Source organism: Antrostomus carolinensis, unplaced genomic scaffold, assembly GCF_000700745.2.
Source record: "Antrostomus carolinensis isolate BGI_N321 unplaced genomic scaffold, ASM70074v2 scaffold5566, whole genome shotgun sequence".
NCBI lineage: Eukaryota > Metazoa > Chordata > Aves > Caprimulgiformes > Caprimulgidae > Antrostomus > Antrostomus carolinensis.
In genome coordinates, this window is record NW_010322388.1 from 18,430 (window position 1) to 39,758 (window position 21,329).

The following is a 21,329-nucleotide window of genomic DNA, read 5'->3' on the forward strand; positions in this document are numbered from 1 at the left end:
GTGTGAGAAGTTAAGAATCACTCAGGAAGGATGAAAAGCTTGCAATACATTTGAAGGAATATATATTTTGTATTGCTGGACAGTGGCATGTGCCTTTGATACACACTTGAAAATGACTAAGAACTTACCTTGCAGTATCCCTGAATCTGGAAAGGTCTTCCAAAAAGAGAATGAGAAAGGGATATTCTATACAGCTTTGAAATTACTACTTGGTCACCACCTGAGACAAGTTTTTCCTTGTGTACAAAGTCTCTGCCCTTCACCAACAGAGAAAGGAGCAACCCAAGAGGCACTGCTTCATAGAGGCCCTGGCTAGTGGAGTGGTGCATGGAGAATAGGTACACCAGCCTGCCAGCCAAAGCAGAAGCAAGCTCAAGCATAATTGCCCTGACAGCAAAGAAGAAGGAGCTTGTATTTGTGCAAGGATGTGTGAAGACCTCCAGCAACAAAAGTCAGAGGTTACCTGCAAACTTGTTTTGAATTGAGCAGGCTTGGGTCAATTTTGAACCTTCACCTTTTGGTGAAGCGGATGTGGTTGAGCTGTGTACAAATAGTCACTGTACTGGTCAAATAGTCCAGCTCAATTTGGGGTATATTTTAATATTAATTCTGCAAAATGTATGGTCATCTGCCACCCCTAAGACTATGTGATGACTCCACACTTTTCTAGATATTATTTTGGCTATGTAGATAATGTGCATACATTGAAAATCGCTGTATACTTAACTATATCAAAGCAAGATGGGCAGCCTGGAGAAGAGGAGACTTGAGAGAGCTCATCAGTCTAGAACTTCCTCCCATGGGGAAGAGGAGGGGCAGACACTGATCTCTTCTCTCTGGTGACCAATGATAAGAGCAGAGGAAATGGCAGGAAGATGTGGCAGGGGAGGGTGAGGTTGGCCATGAGGAAAAGGTTCTTCACCCAGAGGGTGGTGGAGCACTGGAACAGGCTCCCCAGGGAGGTGGTCATGGCACCAAGCCTGACAACAGTCAAAAAGCGTTTGGACAAGGTCCTCAGCCACATGGTCTGAATTTTGGGATAGTCCTGTGCTAGGGCAAGAGTTGGACTCGATGATCCTTAGGGGTCCCTTCTAACTCACAACATTCTATGATTCTATGATCTTCGTTACATAGCCTTCCATTTCAGGCATCTTGGAGGCAGTGGGCTGAAGTCTGCAGTTGACAGATCTCAGGGTAAACTGAAACTTGGCAAAACACACACTTGATTTCTGGAGCAAGGAAATGTGGAATGCAGACAGTGGTAATTAGTTCATTAGTCCACACACTATTTGACAAACACAAAGGGATATCATCGCTATTTGCTGTCCATGACACTCATCAGACAGTAATTGTCATGATTAGCAATTATGAGCTGGATTTCCAAAGTCACTTCTGGCCAGACAAAAATTACTCTCAGGGGTACCAAGGGAAGAATATTTCCCGCTGTCGTGTGGTGCCCCACGCCATCCCCCTTTCTCCTCGTGCTGCTGAGTGCTGCCGGCCTCCTGCAACGAGGCTCTGCAAACGCTTGCAATGAACTGAATTTAAGCAAAATATGTTGTTCTATTCAAAATTGTTGTAAGGGGAACAGAATTGGTGATGATGGACCAGAAGATATTTTAGCCTTATCCAAGCAAATGCTTTCCCATGTGGTTAGCTAAAGAACTAGGACTTTATTGAGAGGTCCTGTGGAGCCTGGTTCTCACCAGACATCACAGTGTAATTCTTTGTTGAAGCTTTTTTTCAGACTCAATCCTATTTCTATAATGACCTCCAATCTATTAAATCCCCCTAAAATTTCCAATGTGAATGATTAAGAGACCCCTCCCCTGCTTCAAATCCCATTGCTATCTAGTTGATTATTCAGAGTTTATTGGTAAAGTACTTTGAAAATGTCGAAATCTATAAATTTGCTCCAATATTTAGAAATGCTTCTGCAATAGAACAGCTAAAGATAGAGAAGATAAAGGCTTTGATTTTCACTCTAATGGAAGCTCACCCAGGGAATAATTTCTTTTCCTCCCCTTTTTCTTCCCCCACCTGACCTATTTCTGTTTTCTCTTGCTGTAGAGCTGATTCTGCTGATGGTAAATTCGAATACATGCAGCACAGAAGCTAAATGAGAGAAACCAGGAGCTGCTTTCAAGAGCTGTGCTTCCACAGAAGGTCTGTATAAGTCCCCCATACAGCACAACCTTCAGCACTCCTCCCTCAAGCCCTCCTTTGTACATGGAAATCAATGTCCAGTTATCTCCCAAAGCTCCTAGAGATGTAATGCCTTAATTTAGGGTTAACTCTGATCAGTAGCTGCAAGGATCAGATCCTCATGGGCTGTGTAAGCCTTTTTGATTCTTCTACTAATACAGTTTAGACAGGCTAAGCATATGCAAGAATTTTTTGCTGATTTGTAGGTGTTTGTCAGAATTTGGGAGAGCAGAGGTGGCTGCTTGTCACATGGCATTTTATTCCATCAACTTTCAACCTTTTTGACTTCTTTTTTCTGTGAATTTTCATCTGTTTTTGTCGTAATGGGTGTGTGTTAGTAACGTTCTCTGCAGTCCAAATGCACTTTAGTAACAAAGACCGAGCAGTTCCAGGAGCAGCACAACTACTGATGCTTGGCCTCCCGTGTCTCTCCCGTCTGGCTTTATAGGTATGGCTTGCAGGAGTGAAGTCTGAAGCACTGACTCCTCTGACACATTGTTGAACTTAACTGGGACTGAAGCTGTGGGGAAGAAAGCTGCCAGCAGTCAGGTGCACGTGGCATGATAACACAGATTTTATTTCCTTAGGAAACTTTACCATAAAGGGATAGAGGCTCCTTGCCTGGATTAGGAGAAGTGCTATTCCAACAGCAGCCCCCTGGTTTCTATCAAGTGCTTCAGACTTGCTTGACCAAACCAGGAAGGGGCCCTAGCACTCAAGTGCAGGAGCACATGACTTAACAGCAGGTATCAGTGATGTACAGGGTCTACAATTTAGTTTATGAATTCAGTGTCTAGGAAAAGAGATTAACTGAATTAGACTGCTAAAACCAGCAACCCCCCCTCTTTTTTTTTTTTTTTTCCTTTTTAATTGAGTATAATTTAAATCCCTGCTAAATCCACTATCATTAAACTGCTTTCTCTTTTCCTATTCTAAATTACCAAACCAGTTTCAAATTGTTGGCAATGAAATGTATGCAGTATATAACTTAATGCAACAGTATCCAACCTATTATTGGGATTTGAAATCTAATAATTAAATGTAAATGCTTGGATTCATTGTCTAGGAAAACAACCTATAAATAAGCCATTAAATGTCATATTGCTTTTTTTTTTTTGTGATTGGGCTTCAATTAGTCACTGACGTAGGATATTCTGTTTTGGTTGTATCATTATTGCAGCAGGGAGTATTAACATGAAATCCAGATCCTGCAGTAATAAATAACAACTCAATTTTCAAGGCTTATGCTGTGATTTCTGCATAAGCTTGATTTCATGGGATCACTGACCAACCTTCATTCATTATGGTCAGGTAGTTGCAAGGCAGAACTGGCATAAGTATTATGTTTCAGTGCTTTATTCAACAGAACAGAAATAGAAAAATCAGATTAAAAGGAAGCATTTCCCTTACAACAATCTTTTTCAGTACCCAGAATGTGCAAATAATGTAAGTAAGGCTTAGGAGCAGTGATTTCAAGCTTGCTATGAAAATACTAACAGCCAGTTAAAACAGTGTGACCTTACTTCCATACTGGCTTGTCTCTGTCTATGCTATCTGACTTGGCAGTGGTTGGAGTCCCCAAAACACAGCTTTGAAATGTATTTTCCTTTACTGTAACCTTGAATTGTTTTCCATGTGTTCGCATTTTGTCATTCCCATCCATTATCCTCATCAGTTTCTTAATGGTGATACGTTTTCCAAGTAATGTCTTATTGTCTGGATATGTCTCTCTGTGAAGTTGGGGTGGTTATCTTTTTGCCTGCAAAAAGAGGACTGGGCAGGTAAAAGGAGGAGATGGGTTTCTGGCATCCCCATGCTGGTGGGACGGGAGTGTGATCGATGCAGGGAGAATATACCTGCTCTGGATATTGTTCCTCCCTGCCCTGGGTCCTGGGGAGAGAGGGCCATGGAGCAATCCTCACCCTGGTCTCCTGAGTCCTTAGATTTCCCATTCCACAACACACTTCTCTGAGCATCTCAGTGACTGGGTACCTCTTGATCCTGGTTTGGTTTTCCTTTTGTTCCATCTTTCATCCTGTCCTAAATTTCCCTCTCCCTCAAGTGGTAACCCTTACTCCTTGTTGCCAAATCCACTGCAGCCCCAAACTACGTGCCTCTGACCTGGAGCGCATGTAGGCTCCAGTTGGTTTGTTTGAGCCTGTTCCTTCTGCCCTCCACAGCTCATATCCTTAGCCACCCTTCTCTGGGGTCCCCTGGCAGGTCAAGTTGTGCCTTTCACCTGGCTCTTCCAGAAGACAGACATCCTCTCCTCTGCTAACATGAGAATGTGAAAGACCTGGACATATCAAGTCAGTAATGCCCCAAAACCAATCAGATGCTTAGAGGGGAGGACATGTAGAAAAAAGGTGTGTGTTAGTCTGGAACAGTGTTTGTGTGTCTTAGTCTGGAACAGAGTATTCTGTTTTCATCTCAAAAATAAACCCCATGTTTTTCTACCCATGGCTAAGTTTTTTTAAAAAAACAGTAGTTTATTGTTTTTACCTTGGGTGCACTCATACTTGCTTGAATGATGGAGATCTTCCCTCTTCTAAGTAGAAAAACATGATGAGACAGATTAAGAATAGCTTTTCTGTAAACTGCAGGACTTAATTCTCTTCCTGCCAGTGTCACTGATGGAAGTCCTGTTGCTGTCACCAAAAGTAAAATAAAGATCTGTGAGAAGATTGGACAAAGCTGCTGCATCTATATGGGAAACTGGTCAGTACTAACAGGAGTGATGTGGACTCATTTCCTCTTCCTACAGTAAATTTATCCTATTAATATCATCTACTGTTGTGTGTATATTAGCTGGGTGACCTCTAGAAAGCTTTTACGCATATAAGCTTCAGAGAGAATGTGTGATCCCAGTTTGCTTCCTGCCTGTCTTACAATGATGCACCCATCAGCTCCAGCAAATAATTGAATAAATTTATGCTGCAGTAGTTGTGGACAGTGCATGAGCATACAGTGAAACACTTAAGCACATACAATAAAACCCACCTCCTGGATGGTAAGTAGAGATGGTTTTTCTAAGGCTGTCTAGACACAATGTCTGCTTACAAAAGAATTTGGTTATGAACAGGGCACCATTGTTCAAAAGATGATATTCTACTACTGGGGAAATTGAAAGGAATTTTTTTGCTTTCAAGGGCAGGAAACTACCCTTTCCTGGTGCAGTTGTTAATTCACGACCAGTCTTATGAAGATACTGGTTTTTCTCCTCTGAGACTCTTCATTATTATTACTTACCTAAAACATGCTGTCTTGAGAAAAACCTGTTTACCTAGTCTCTGGTGTGAGAAAAAATTGGAAATGAAACAGTGTAACATCACTTTCTTTGTCTAGAGAATACCAAATGCATACAGGAGAGGTATTTTGGACAGGGTGCAGTAAACTTCAGTATGATGCTGAGAAACAAGGTGCATACTGTCTGTTTTGGCACCCAGTAATGGAAGTGGACTGATATTTGTAGACAATAGAGGAAGGTAGCTTGCACAAAGTACGCTGCTCTGACCTACACCTGCAGAGGAGAAGGGACACGGGGGAAAAATATGGGTCTGGAACAGAGAATTGTAATTGGGAGTGCTACAATGAGCTGAAAATGAAGACCAGGCAAAATCCATTCCAACATTTATCTTCCTTCAGGGATGATCAGATGTTTAAGAAATTAGGGAAAAAAATCATTTTTTTAACATGTCATATCTCCTTACGTTCAGGAGAACACTGTACTCCGAACCATCCCAGTGGATCAGGGTAGGGTTGTCATAGCCATGGCAGTGGAAGGCTGTCTGGATCTCTTGCTCTGCCTGACTTTGCTGATCTGGTGGTTGGACACTGTAGTTTTGTCTCACAGGCTAGCAATTTCTTGGGTATGGATGAGCACTTTGCTGATGCAAGGTTGATATATCTGACATCTCCCTACCAGTAGCCCTAATGAAATGTCATGCCATCTGATAGGAATTTGGAGGGAAGGGCACCCTGAGAAGTTACCTGTCCTTCCCCAATATCCATAGGTGTGTGACTCCTTTAAGCTGGCCTCTGGGGAGGGGTTAGAGAGGTTGGGGTCCTTCTCTTTGGTGCTGAAGACAGGATAACAGAAGCAGTGGGCAGCTGCATTTAGTGCCTCTAGTCATTTCCTATTTCCATGTGCTGAACAGGTTCGGCAAAGGAGAGATTCTGGATAAAACCATCTCTGGATGAAATGCCACCGAGTCTTCTTGAAACACATAGGAAGATTCAGTGCCCAATGGTTTCAGTGATAAAAAACCCTTGATGATGATGATAACGAGGCCAAACCCCAAAACAAAGTTCCTTGGGCCGTGGTTTGAAGTTCCTGCATTCCTGTGACATGGAGAATCCTTCTCACTCCAGAATTGCCCTTGGGTCAGACAGAGAAAGTAGGCAGCCTAGAATCACTGCCCGTTTCTTAGATATTAGAAGGAGGTTTGTGAAACCTTTGTCTCAAACAGAGACCATGCATGGACATAGACCTGCACATGTAATCAAACAACCAAAATGGGGGGAAAAAAGATTAGCCAATTTTAATCAATCTGTCAACACTGTGGCTCCTTGGATTAAAAAAAAAAAAAAAAAAAAAAAAAAAAAAGAGAAGCTTTCTCAGTTGAAAAAAACTGTGAAACTGTGATGTACAGAAGCTGTCATAGTCACCGAGACACATTGCTAGTTCCACCATAGCTCTTCATGCTGTGCAGAGAATATCACCCAAAGCAGGAAAACTGATAACTGCTGGACTGTGGCCCCCAGGTTTGCACAGGTACTTATGCCTGCTCAGCACCCTGGGACCACTTTCTGAGGAGTGGGTTTTCTAAAAGGATGATAGACCATCATAGTTTTCCCCTTTCAGTGTCAGTGGAGGTTTGGCCATTGCAGAACCCTTGAAAATTTAACCTTGAGTGATGCTAAGGGGCCATGGATTCAGAAAGTTGATTCCATATAACTGGAGCCTGCAGAATGTCTGACCGCTTCATGCAGTCATCACTGACACTAATTAAAGCAGCAAACCTTAACTTCAATTTTCTAGCCTTATGTTTAGGGTCAAACTCAACATTTTATTCTCTTTCCAGCTTAATCTGTGAGTCATTTGTAATGCGTTTTCCTTATAAACCAACATCTGTATGTTGTATTTTTTACATATTGAAGGAGTTCAGAGTCTTTTAGTATTTCGAGCTGAGTGGGAATCCCTGGGGTACAGTTTGGCACACTGCTCTGAAAACATACCTTTTAGTTGTTTCACTGCTGGATTTCAACTTAAATGACTGATCGAGGATTTAAACAGCTGGATTTCAGCATCTGTTTGCCACGTGCCAGCTGCCAGCAAAGCAAAAAATTACTAAACTGGGCCATGATTTACATATTTGACCTTTGAGCATAAGAGGATATAGCAGACACTGTCAGAATCAAATACAGTATGAAGCCCCGTGAGTATGAAACTTATCTCGTTAAACTGTTAGATCTTTATAAATTAATCTCTAGTTTGAAAGTGTCTTTAAATGACTAAAGCATTTTGTTTTTATCAGGATTTATCTGTCTAAACTAATCAAAGTAGACATAGCTTAGAAAGACTGCTGAATATAAAGCATGCTTGAAGAAAAGCAGAGGTGTGTAGCACTAGCACCATGAAATGGAATTTGTGGTACTCCTTCGATAGTGAATCTGTATTGATTAATCCATCTGCAGGAGGCTACAGGCTCTGACCTGAACTTTCAGCTCAAGTATGAAATCATTACTACTGAAATATCAGAATTTGTAAATAAGTTATAAATTGTAATGAGTGATGTGTTCCCAATGTTTTTCAAAAAGCCCTGTAGGTATCAACGTACTTCCATGGTCAGGGCGTTTGTTCCTTCTGTGCTGGAGTTGGTGTTTCACAGGTCACGGCGTGTGAATGATTCGCTGTGCAATAGTGTGCCTGCTGTTTGCTTGGTTTCTAAGAGTGATTTTGAGATGGATTGTGACTAAGAGATGATATTTAGCATTGTTTTATGATAGTTGTAAAAACGGGTGCTATATGTGCTCTCAGCATGGCCTCCATGTTCTTCTTTCACAAAGAACAGGCTTGGATCTCTCCTGCTGTGTTAGAGTGGAGTTAAAAAGGACACCCCTGCAGAAAGGACAGAGGCATGATTCCAAAGAGACAGTTACAGAGTGATGTGGCCATGTGATGCTCATAGCTGAAAGAAGGAGTGTTGTCATCTCTCACTCTTCTGAAGTCTTCCTCCCTTGGTATTTGTTCAGTTGCTGACATATTGGTGACCTCAGACAGACAACAGCAAACTGGCAACCCAGTGGTCACCTAAGCTGTCTCTGTACATTTGTAGATTTTGATTCTCAGAGGCTTGCTGGAACGTATTTTTCTGTATGAAAGACCTTGTGTCTCTGTGAGCCCCGCTGGTCCCATGACTTGGGATGACTCTGCACCCATGAAGAGCTTGTTAAAATCAGTGGGACCAGGGTGATGAACTTAACTTAAACTGGAAATAATCATGGAATCATAGAATGGTTTTGGTTGGAAGAGACCTTAAAGATCATCTAGTTCCAACCCACCTGCCATGAGCAGGGACACCTTCCACTAGACCAGGTTGCTCAGAGCCTCATCCAATCTGGCCTTGAACACTTCCAGGGAAGGGGCATCCACAGCTTCTCTGGGCAACCTATTCCAGTGTCTGACCACCCTCACAGGAAAGAATTTCTTCCTAATATCTAGCCTAAATCTCCCCTCTTCCAGTTTAAAGCCATTTCCCCTTGTTCTATCACTACGTACCCTTGAAAAAAGTCCCTCCCCAGCTTTCTTGTAGCCCCTTCAGGTACTGGAAGGCTGCTATAAGATCTCCCCAGAGATTTCTCCAATCTGAGGACTCCAAGTGTTGACTAAGGTCCACATTTCCCCAGAGGGTAAAAAGAGTTCAGGCTTGAAGATTTTGTTCTGTCTGCTGCTGAAACTTCTTGCCTGTTACTGTCTGGGTCTATGCTGTGCCGAGGTTTGGTTTGGCCAAGTGCCTCTCTGAGGTTTGGGACTCTTGTCATATTTGTTTTCCTGGCTGGATTTTGATTAGTTCAATAGTTCTATGAGTTTATTCTAATAGGATTCACAGGAAGAGACAGTAGCTTCATTTCAGGAGATTTCTTTTCCAGCTTTGTCTAATTTGTAAACTTTACTCCTCACCAAGGCAATGTTGGAAATGGAGCATTAGCACTGGTGATGGTGTGTGTTGAAACGAGGTGTCTTTTTTTTCCAGTGCACTGGACATGAATAATGGGGAAATTAATGAATTGAGATAATGTATCTTTGATCTTCTGTGGTTTTGATTAAGAAACTTTGTCTTCTACTTCTGAGCCCAGAGGAGAGGATTAATGGAGCCATGTCATTGCCCACTAGTCTTTCATAAAAGCCTAAAATGTCCTTTCAAAAGACCGTTAGAGGAAAGCTATGGAATGCAGAAGTGATTTGAGTTAAACTGGTTATTGTCAGTCACATATAGTTTGCAAAGCATCTATATTTATTGGAGAATCTTTTTCACATTGCAATGAACTCAGAGCAGATCTCCAGGCAACTACCTGGTGTACAATTAGAGACCCCAGTTCTCACCCACATCAATGTTCAGCCAACTCCATTGGATTTGAATTCTGGAATTACACTGGGCTGAATGTGATCAGCATCATCACCATAAATGAACAGTTTAACAGGCAAGAAAATGTGGCCACAGTTGAGGATGGTGTAAAGGTCTACACGCTTTCAAAAGCGGCTGTGAAAGCTGAGTAGCACGTTACCAGTAATTTGCAATATCCACAGTCAGTTATTTAGTACAGGTTTGATAAAGGCAAAAAAATGAAGTGCAAGAGTAAAGCGCTGCAGTATTTAAAGCTTGCACTGTAGAGTCTTAAAAATACAAAATGAAACACAGTGCTGTCATCTCAGAGTAAATGTTCTACTGTTCTGCTGCTTACAGCATTTCTGTCCAGGTTGTCTAAAAAAAAAAAAGGTATAATGTATGTCAGTCTATCAGTCCACTCACCTTAATTCTTTTGATTTCTGTCAACCCCCCTGGCTGTTTATATCAAATTTGACAGAATCATAGTGCTTAGTATGGTATGTCTGGTATTAGGAGTGTTGTGGATACATGTCCATGTGACTGCCCTCCTGAGCAAGAGCTGCAGTAGTGTCGCAATCCCTCCCAGCCATCAGGGAACTCCTCTGCCAGTTTTGTTACATGTAGCCACGGAAGCACAGATGTCCTCTCTTGGTCATCACAGAATAACCCCTTCTTGTGAAAAATCACTTAACGTCAGTTAATGTTCTTTTCCCCTGCATTGTAATGACATATCAATGGTTGTTCCTACCAACTGTTGCTTTGTCCATTTCACAGAATCACAGAATCACAGAATATTAGGGATTGGAAGGGACCTCGAAAGATCATCCAGTCCAATCCCCCTGCCGGAGCAGGAACCTAAATGAGATCACACAGGAAGGCGTTCAGGCGGGTCTTGAATGTCTCCAGAGAAGGAGACTCCACACCCTCCCTGGGCAGCCTGTCCCAGTGCTCTGTCACCCTCACTGTAAAGAAGTTCCTTCTCAAGTTTAAGTGGAACCTCCTGTGTTCCAGCTCACACCCATTGCTCCTTGTCCTACCATTGGGCATCACTGAGAAGAGCCTGGCTCCATCCTCATGCCATTCGCCCTTAACATATTTGGGCAGCTTCCCTTAGCACTAGACCTGCAGATGTTACTCAGGCAGTTTTCCTGGTTGAGTTTCTCCTGAGACAGGGTGAAATATTAAATGGAGAGGAGTGCTAATCTTGGAAGCTGTCATATAGAGGGTACCATTTATTTTCACACTCAGCCATGTGTTGCCTTGCCTTGTAGATGTCAGAAGGGCTCGAAACTTGGCAGGAACTAGGGAGTTACTCCTGGACTTCATGCCAAGCAAAAGTCTGTGTTCTCTTGGAAAGTTTGCACCTCTCTGTTCTGAGGATGAGTTTGATGTTAACTAGACCCATTTTTAGACTATTTCAGGGCATGCTAGTCAAATATGGTCATTTTTAAGTTTTGTCAATTGCAAATTACAATTTGTCAATTTTAAGTGGCTGTTGTTTTCACACTCTGATTTTGCCCTTTGGTGTTTATTTTGGTCTTAAATTGACACTTTTTCCCCAAATATTTTTTTCCAAGCTCTGATCATATAGTGTATTTGGCATTGGCAAACCAAGGAGAACAATCCACTTTTCCCCAAATTAATGGTGATTTATTCCTTATTACTAGGATCTATGCTTGACAAATACACCTTTCCAGGGCAAAGCTATAGTAGCCTTAAGAAAGGAGTAGCCTTGCTTTCCTAAGGACCATGACCAAGGAGTTCCACATCCTGGGGTTGTGCCTTTACTCTCATCCTCATCCTCTCCAGATATGTGCTTTGCTTTTTTCCTGACATCTGTGTATATAAGATAACTCCTAAATCTTCAGGGAAGTCCCTGAGAATGTCCCTGTTCCAGGTAAATTCTTCCTGACAGTCAGTTTTTGAGAAATGTGTCTTAGTCAGTTCTTAATCTTTGCAATGAGCAACTTGGTGATGCTATGGAGTGTGACTCCTGAATGAATATTTGCACTACTGGGACAGATGTGAGGTAAACTGGTCTGCTGTATCTTAAAAAAAAAAAAATTAAGATTGAGGCTATCCTTGCACCCTTGGGTCAAGGTGTATTTTGTTGAAATCTGTCCTTTTCTTGACCATGGAGATTCTTAACTTCCTATTTGCCTTTATGTTTTTCTTTCCAAGTTTTTAATCCAAAACATTTTGCACTGAATTTAAGGGTTGAGAAATTATTTTTTCTGAGGTATCACATATGTAATAAACATGTAAAACAGAAATTTGAGTAAATGTATCCAAACTGTAATAGAGAGTATTTGCCCATATTGTATAAAATCAGGTTATGATCAAGAAGCTGAACTGAAACTTCAGTTCTGCTATGGATTTATCTTTATTGGAATTACCTTGGTTTGGGTGCAATACCTGTATGTTAAGAGATGCTCACTACCAATTTTTAGAAGCTCCAACTCTTCTAGTGGCAGTAGGGCCTTCAGTATTTCTCTCCTGGTTTGAATCCATCCTATCTACAGGCCTTTTTCAGCAGAGTAGTGTTATCTCACCAGGTTAAACGTGCCTCAAACAAACTGTGGATTAGTGTTTTTTCTTACTGTTAAATCTCACCCTTGGACATATTTTCCATGTTGAGGTGGAAAAGGAGGAGAAGAATAATATTTGAGAGTTTCCTTGCAACAGCAATGCTAGCAAAGCAGTGTCTGTGCTGGAGAAGCTATAACATTGCTGCAGTCAGTGCAGTGCTATTTCACAGCAATTCAGATCTCCTGGGTTGGATTTTGCAGGTCTGTTCATTGGGTTGTTCTGCAGATTGTAACACAGGTACCCCCAAAAGCAGCAAGAAGCAATAATCTTCTCTGTAAGGTGGGTCATTCCTCTAAGTACTAAGTGTGGTGTGAATTACTATCACAATAGCCTCGACAAATCCTCTTTTCTGACTTCATTCTTCCCACCCCAGCACTCATTCAGCTGGTGACAAGTTGTGTTGTGTTAAGCTCAGGAAGTAAAATGAGCAGAAAGTCTTCTGAAGCAGAAGGAGTGGCTTTGTGCGCCTGAGACCTTCAGCCAGGACTGGTGTCCATTGTCAGTAGGGAACATCCACGTTTATCTAATTACCATCTGAGAGTCCATTTCCTGGTCACTGCATTGTGCTTTCTGTACTTACAGTTGGCAGTGTTTCTGTCAGAGCGTTTCTGTGAGCTTTACTCGCTTCCTTTGATTTTAACTTACAGATCAGCTGTGCCCTCTCAAGGTTAAACCTGTTTTGTCCACCAATTGTTCATATTCTTTAGAAATTTAGCAAATGACAGAAAGGCACACTCCAAGACAAACACACAGCAGCTGTGGGAAAGGATTAAAGAATCTTAACGTATTTGTTTGTAATGCAGTTTTCAGGACGTAAAGGTTCTTTCCGAACTACCAACAAAGAGTAAACAACCTCTTGAGACAAAGGCTAAGGTTAGCTTGGATAGGGAAAAGTGATTCTGGTGCTGATTTTTACAGTGAGTTCATCAGATTATATCTAGCATACTTCATACTTGTAGCATCACTTCATCTCCTACCTGATGGTTTTATAACTCACTCTGTTCTAACCTGAATCCTAACCTCTCTTAGATGCACTCCTGTGAACTTGTCCAGCAGAGCAATACCACCTTGTTTCCTCATCCATTTCTCCTTCTTTCTTACTTTTGAACCCACGACCACCCTTTCCAACCTCTCTTGTGTGCAGTGCATTAAATATCCCGTCTAGTCTTGCTTGCCTGAACGGCCACCAGTTTCTTCGTGGCCTGCCAGCTGCCTACATGGTTTGCTCTGGTATTTACTATGTGCAGCTACTCAACATTGTAATTTCCCTTGGTCTGGCTCATTAGATAGCACATCTCAGCTCTTTTCTCATGGCCAATCCAATTCAAACTTCTAGTGCTTACTCTACCTCCTTGCCGACTTCTACAGTCTTCTTCCTCCAAGCTCTGTTTGCACAGTAATGTTACCTCAGCTATCCGAGGTCCTCTTCCCTCCATGCTCTCTTCCATTTCTTTACTTGTAGGACATCTCAAAAAGAGCATTTATAAGACCTCCACAAACTGTTTTTCAGTTCCTTCTCCAAATTGAGCAATGTCACTAATGTCCACAAGAAGTGGGTGAACTGAGCTGACATTAAAATATTTTTAACATTTTATTGACTCCTCCACAAAATTTTGTGAGAAATTTTACTTCTGCTAAGAAAGACCTAGAAATCTGGGGCAAACCCAGTAATTCTAGGTTGAAAAAAAAAAATAAATCAATTTTTTCAATCTGAAACCAGAAGTCTGGCACCTAATATGAAAAGCAATAATTTTTCGTTGGAAAGCACATTTGGTTTTTGTTTTTAATTTTGGAATAGTGCTGATAATTTTTTTAACCTACTCCACATGCTACACAAAATACTAATATAATCACTGTCAGTACTGCTTCGCTTGTGCATGAGTTCACCTTTCTCCCCCACTATTTGTTTCTCTCTCTTTCTGATTTGTGAATTAATCATGATATAGACAGGTTGCTCATAGTACCTGGAATGTCTTGAGATCTATCAAAATACAAATAGTCCTCATAGATGGTTAATACTAGGAAAAAAACATTAGGGCAGGTCTGAAGTTGAAAGGCTCATCATTGAAGGAGAAGAATGGAATTAAAAATTCCCTGCATGGCTGAGAATTTGTGTGTTCATGTTAGTTAACCTGTCTGGGTAAATTTAATTTGGAAGTTTTATGTGATGTTGAACTGAACGGCAACTGGTGTTGCTCTATTTTCCGTGCATGGGAGAGAAGATAGGGAAAAACAACATAAAGCTGCACCCAGAAGGTGGTGAAGAGCCTGTGTGTGTCCAAGGTCTCTTGCAGCTATGGAGTCCACGATGTTTTAGGCTGAGAGGTCTTTTGAACAATAGAGGTTGTTTGGGAGTGCAGGGGCTGTATATTGGGACGTCTGCCAAGGACAGGTCAGCAAGGGGCCAGTTCAGAAGCAAAGCATCCTCCCTGCTGGCAAAAGCACCCAGGAATGCACCTGGGAATGGTGACGTCCTGCCAAGAGCAACTGGAGTCACTGGGAGTCCAAGGTATGCTCTCAGGATTTGCTGAGAAGTCCAAAGCCCTGGATTTGCTGGGAACTGGTTGGATGAAGCCCACGACTACTTTATAACCATTGATGTTACCCATGCTGGAGGGCTGCAGCAGGCTCCTGTGGTACCTCTAGTGCAAAGCCTGTGAGATTTGCTTGAGGAGCAGACAAGGCCATAAGTTACCAGTTCTCATAACCCTGACACCTTGAACATCATTCTTAACATCTGTATTCTGCCTGTCCAGAATTCAGAGGAAAAGCCACGCATGCCTGAATGGATGAGTGGATGCATGAGGCGTGCTCTCCAGGTCAATCTGTTTCTGTCTCCTTCTGTGTGTCTCAAAAAGGGAAAGGGCAGATAATCTTTACGTGTTTTATCTATATGTCACCTTTTATTTCAAACAAATTCAAAAGATCCAGGGAAATAAAAAATATGCAGCTTTTAAATGTCTGATGTAGACTGAAGGCCAAGCATATGTGTATGTAGTATATTTATTAATTAACTTAAATTTTAAAAAAGCACAAAACAATAGGCCAACAAAACTTTGCCTGGGGAAAAGCCAACACTCATGCTTTTCATGAGATACGATGCAAATCCTTCAGAAATCAGTGTCTATCCCATGAAAAGGTAGAATTTTCAAAAGGGAAAATAAGTGAGAGTCTGCAGTTTGTCTTTCATTTTACATTATGAGGTTCAGGACAAATGGAGACAACAGAACAGAAACTTCGTTAGCTGAAGTCAGGCAATCCAAACTGAATTACACAAACCGAAAATCCAGCACCTGCTTTTCTAATCTATAGAAGAAAAGGGATCTGTCAAAGCTGGTTGATCTGCCATCTGGCATGTATTTCCTGTACCTGTCTCTAATCTTGGACTGATTTTTGCTGGCACATTTCCAGAATAAAATAAAGGGAACTTATTACCAATATTTTCACTTCTACCTGCTTTCTTTGCTAGACAAGAACTTTAAAACTGTACATTTTTAAAAAGTCTTTAAATATTTCTTTCCTAGCTTTATTTTTGGTCAGTGAAAATTACAGCAAAAAAGTTTCAGGTTGTTTTTTTTTTTTGTGGAAAGTTGCTGGTATTTTTAGATCAGTGGCAAGACTTTGACTGTTCTTCTTGACCTCCCTGTGGTCTGAGTTGGCTTTGAATCTCCTGCTTTTCCCTGTTGGTTTCAATGGGAGAAAAATCTGTCTAGGATAGGTCTGATGATCACATCTACAGAGACAATTACAATACCTCCATTCAGTATTCCTCCTCCAACGTCCCACCTGATAGGTCTTCACTGAAGCTGGAGTCCTTTGCTGCTAGCAAGACTATGAATAATAATAAGCAAGAATACTGGGAAAATTCTGTTTGCATGGTGAAGGCAATGGACATGATTTTCAAATTGCCTTTGCACAGTGGGGCTTACCTGTGTGACAGCTGCCTGGCTCGGCAAAAGACCATTTGCTTTTCTTGCAAACCCACACCTCCTCTCCCCGTCCCTTGCCCTTGTTTGTACAGAGCAATTGAGTAAAAAAAAGGTCTTATGCAGTTGTCAAAAATTCAGGGGTTTGTTTGCACAGATATTTGAAAAGTGTCCCTTCAGGGTGTTTACTCAGGGCTTGTTAATTAGGGGGATAATGATGATTTCAGAGCCAGTCTCCAATCTCCTTGCAAAGATCTTGCAATTCCACTAGGAAAAGAAGACCCACTTTGCCCCAGTGCATGCTCATCATTTCACTCACCAAGATCCTCCTTTTGTTTCAGGGCTGATGTTATGAAACAATACCCTTTAAGCTAATTGCTTTTGGAAAGGAGATGCTTGCTTTACAGTCAACAACGGATGCCTTGGGTAGTTAAAGTAAGGATCCGTCTTGCCTTGATTGACAAGACCCTTTCTATAAATTTGAGCAATTAAGCAACCCAGTAGTAGCTGGCAGGGAGATCTGCTGAGCACAGAGCTGACAACAATTGCTGTGCAGGTCTCCTGCTGCTCACTCTGAAGTCCTGAAACACCATCTGCAATTTAAAACTGCAAAAGGAGACCTGACTCCAACAAGTTAGGTGAGTGTGCTTCTGTGTTTGCTCTGTGTCATGGCTCTGGCTCATGAATAAAGCAGCAGGTTTTGCTAACGTGGCAAAGAATAAATGTTCGATTTGTTCTGAAGTTTGTCTCTTTTGCTCTCAAATGTCTGCTTTTAAAAATATAAAAAATTAGCTCTTTTTTTTTTTTTTACTCGAAGCTTATATATAAGCATACACTTATTTAATCACTTGTAGTGAGTGTATGCATGTAGTGTATGCATGGCCACATATATAAAGGGTTCACTGAAGCAAACTTCATGTGCTGATCTAAAACTCTGTTTTAGCAAATTTAAAGCATTTGGTTTAACAGGAGCCTAGAGACTCAAAACATTGGTCAGGCAAAAGGCAGGCCAAGCTCATTTAACTTAAATATTATCCAGCTGAGAACACAGCCCAATGCACACAAGTCTGTGTGCCCTGTGCAGTAGCTGACTTTCTCAAAGTTAAATATCAAGTCTGGGGTTTCTAGGTGGACATTTTAAAATGCAATTCAAGTATGGGATGTATAAAATGGATCTTGTGGCTTAGAGCTACTTTCCAGCTCTTTTTTTTTTTTTTTTGACAGTTTCCCAGAGAGGCTGTTTGCTTTCTTCACTGGTGGTTTGAGATGGAAAGGCAGCAAGGGGACCTGGCTGATGCTGGGTTGCTTGGAAGGTATAAGGAGTTCAAGCCTCCTCTGGTCACCTTGGCCATGTCCCCTCCATCTAACCAGCTCTGTTCAAGCCTAGCAGCCTTGGTTGGGTCTAAGCTGGCTGGTAGGGCAGTGTGTGCAGGTGGGACAACCAACAGTTGCATTTTCCTCCCTGGCTGCAGCCCTGGGAGTGGACTAGGACAAATCCAGCGCTCAGGTTATTGGTAAAGGCAACTCCAGTAACACTTCTGGGAGGTGCTCATCTCTCTCCAGAGATGATAGCACAAATTCAGGGGCACTTGGCTGCTAAAAGGTAAGTGGGGAAAAAACCAGGATTAAGTGCTCTTGTCAAAACGTTGATGTTACCTGCAGACCTAACCCTGCTGAATGCATGGAGCTGCAGCCATGCTGCTTCCTCCCTGTGCAGCAATGTAGGGAACCTGGCACCTTCCATAGGTGTGGGAGACAGACAGACAGACAGAGACCTTCCAGACTGACCCTGCCAGGGCCAGTACTGCCAGGGTATTCACCCAACAACACTGAGAGCCACCAAAGGCCTACCCAACCATTGGCCTGGTGCAAGCTCAAGGCGACCCAGCAGGGTGGTAGGAGGCATTTGCTGTAAAGTAGACTTGCAATATGGAGATTTCAGTGGGTCTGAGGCACTGGCAGGTGGCTTTATCTCTTCCTGACAAAGCCTACAGCTCTACAGGGAAAGTCTGCTGCTGCTTTCTATTAGACCTTTTCACTAAGATTTTCCCCATCTGGGAGTAGGCGACCCCTCATTCATACATCTGCCCATCTTCTCTTGGGCTGAGTGAGGATGGGGAACAGTGTGTCTGAGGGCAGGAAGGGGCATCCCAGCCCTGGATCTGAGCCTGTGCACTTGCCCTTCTTGCCTCCTGGACTGCGCTGGCTCTCCCAACCCTTTGCTTCTCTCCCTTCTGCCTCAGCATGAAGCTCCACTATATGATCCTGGGTGCTCTTCTCCTGCTGCTGGCTGGCTGCGGTGGCACGCTCAAATCCTCTGCCATCGACCTGCGCACCTTCATCGGCTGCGCTGTGCGGGAGTTCACCTTCCTGGCCCAGAAGCCCGGCTGCAAGGGTCTGCGGGTGACGACGGACGCGTGCTGGGGACGCTGCGAGACCTGGGAGGTGAGGCTGTGCCTGCAGCTGAGGGAGGGTGGCTGGTACTGACATCCCTGAGTGATGTTTTCCTCCTCTAATAAAAGTCCTGATAAAAACCCCAGCAGAGATTAAAGAGCTTGCAGCTCTCTATGAAACAGTCGAGGGCTGTGTCCTGCTCCACAACCCCCTCACCACACTGTCAGCAGCAGAGCACTTTACTGTTGTCTCCTCCCTCCTTCCACTGCCTCAAAGGGGGATGCACATCATGTGATGATATCAATGAAGCACTTATGTAATGCTGTTATTATGCAATTTGAAAGCCTCTTACAGCTTAACCACTTAAGGAGATGAGGCCTTTATTACTTTACTGGAAAAAATTCCTTTGAGATTAAGATGGAGCTCCCAATTGATGGGTAATATATTTTGTTCCAAAAAAGCAAATCCCAAAGGTAATGTCTGTTTCTAATTTGGACCTGTTTTAAGTCACAGCCCTGTATAAATATGAAGTAGTTATGCTTTGGGGGGGTAAAGGAGGAGAAAGAAAGAGCGTAAGTACATCTACACACAATTCAGAGAACAAGTTTCTGACTGTCTTCTGCCACTGAAAGGCTCAAGGGGCCAGACCCAGTTTTATTCAGGGAAGCTTCAAGTGATTCCAGACAGATTTTTGTCCACATGAAGTCAAGGGCTCTGTATAAGTGAGCAGAGGAGGAGCCAGGGTCTGTGTGCCAGCTCTTACTGCCCTCTTTCACTGCTTGGTGGGATGAGGGAAAAGGCCACTGGTGGCCAGATTTCCCCAGTGGGATAAAGTTTCTTCGAGGGACCTCTTGTCACTTGGTTCCCCCTACTTCTAAACTCCTCTGGCAGCACAAACTTTGCAGGCTCTCTTAACATACTGCAGCACCACTGGGATATAGTTAAGGTTAATGCATCTGGTTGTAGGCTCAAGAGCTTCTACAAAGCACCACAATGTACTTGGATAGAGGGGGTTGGTAAGGAGGACTTTGTCTAGATATCTTCTTGCTGAAATGTTGCATCTGTTCTTTTCTGTGCCATTATTCTTGGTTCCCAGGGCAGGCTCTTCACACAGCACAGAGGGAAAGAAAAATGTAAAATGTCTCCAGTCTGTGTTACCTTATTCTCTTTCCCATCTGTGCAAGGGAAAGGATGACAGTGGGCTCCCATTCCTGTTTGTGCTGCTCCTTCTTGGAGTCTTTGGAAAATGGGTGACCCTGTGGAGGAAAAACTCACTTTTCAGTGAAAGCAATGCCACTGTGATACCTCGTGGGAATGTGGGTTTCAGGGCCTTCGGGCTCCCATCATCTCCCAGTGGCTGAGGTCTCTGTCCAAGCTGTTTTTTCTCATGAGGAACTGCAGGTTTCTATGCTGGGTGCTGTGCTGAGTGCATCCCACATAGAGTATATCCACTGGGCTTTGTGGGACTTGCAGCCTGACTGGGAAGACTGGTCTGATTGAGGAAAAAACAGCTGTTTGGCACCTGGATGCCCCTCTGCTTTTAGGCAGCTCGTGCACATGGAAGGGCTTCCAGCAGAATGCATTTTCTTTGATGGAAAATCAGTCCTTTTGGAACAAAGCAGCTGCTTTTGGCAAATGTGCATTTGGTTGAAACACTAGCATTCTGCTGAAAAACAGCTTTTTGGATAGGGTTTGTCTTCCATCAAGCAGCTTTAATTGGAGCTTCATGCTTTAAACAAACAGAAAGATGCATTGACACCCACTCCCCTCCACGGCAGGGCTCCGAGAGGCAGGTGTTGAAGGATGTAACCTAAAAATTATTTCCATGGCCCCTTCCATCTGATCCAGTGGCTCCCCTATTTGCACTAAATCTCCTTGAGGAAACTGGGACTCCAAATATTTGTCTTCTTGTCTGAGGCCAGCATTTCTCCCCTACAGAAGCCGGTGTTGGAACCGCCTTACATTGAGTCTTACCACCGTGTTTGCACCTACAATGAGACCAAGATGATGACAGTGAAGCTACCCAAGTGTGCTCCTGATGTGGATCCCTTCTACACCTACCCGGTAGCCATACGCTGCGATTGTGATATCTGCTCCACTGCGACAACTGAATGCGAGACTGCCTGAGCTCTCCTTTCCCAGGTCAGGCAAGGAGGGGAGAAATTCTTCTCTGGCTTCATACTCCTGGTACCTCCAGAAGGTGTAAGTCAGGCCAGAATTTGATCTCACCCTGTAATACTCCTTATCATTGACTCTTCTGGGCATATAAGCCTTAATCCCCTCTCCTTATACTATTCCAAGCATTATTGCTGTAGAAATGTAGTACGCAGCCTTACAATAGCAAATCCTGTGGGGGAAAAGAAATAAAATAAAATTGATGCGGTTTCCCTTGCTTACAGACTCTTCACACTGCGACCTTTCTCCATGCACAAAGTGCACACGGACTAAACAGTCACTGGGGGGTGGAAACAGGCCACAAAGGCATTGCAGCCTCTGTAACAGCCTCTTTATTCAGGTCTGGTTTTAGCTCCTTCCCAGTAATGTAAATGCCAACATTTCCACCACCTCAGCCCTGCCATTAGTTCTTCTTACCCTGAGGTTTATC

At 42.9% G+C, this 21,329-nt stretch overlaps 1 protein-coding gene across 1 annotated transcript; it reads left to right on the forward strand.

Annotated features, from left to right (window-relative positions):
- The first annotated feature begins 17,472 nt into the window (after positions 1 to 17,472).
- GPHB5 (glycoprotein hormone subunit beta 5) lies at positions 17,473 to 20,851 on the forward strand. Its single transcript, XM_010170208.2, has 3 exons — positions 17,473 to 17,492; positions 18,574 to 18,775; positions 20,663 to 20,851. Exons 1-3 carry the CDS (start codon positions 17,473 to 17,475, stop codon positions 20,849 to 20,851), a joined length of 411 nt encoding a protein of 136 aa, XP_010168510.2.
- The last annotated feature ends 478 nt before the right edge of the window (positions 20,852 to 21,329 follow it).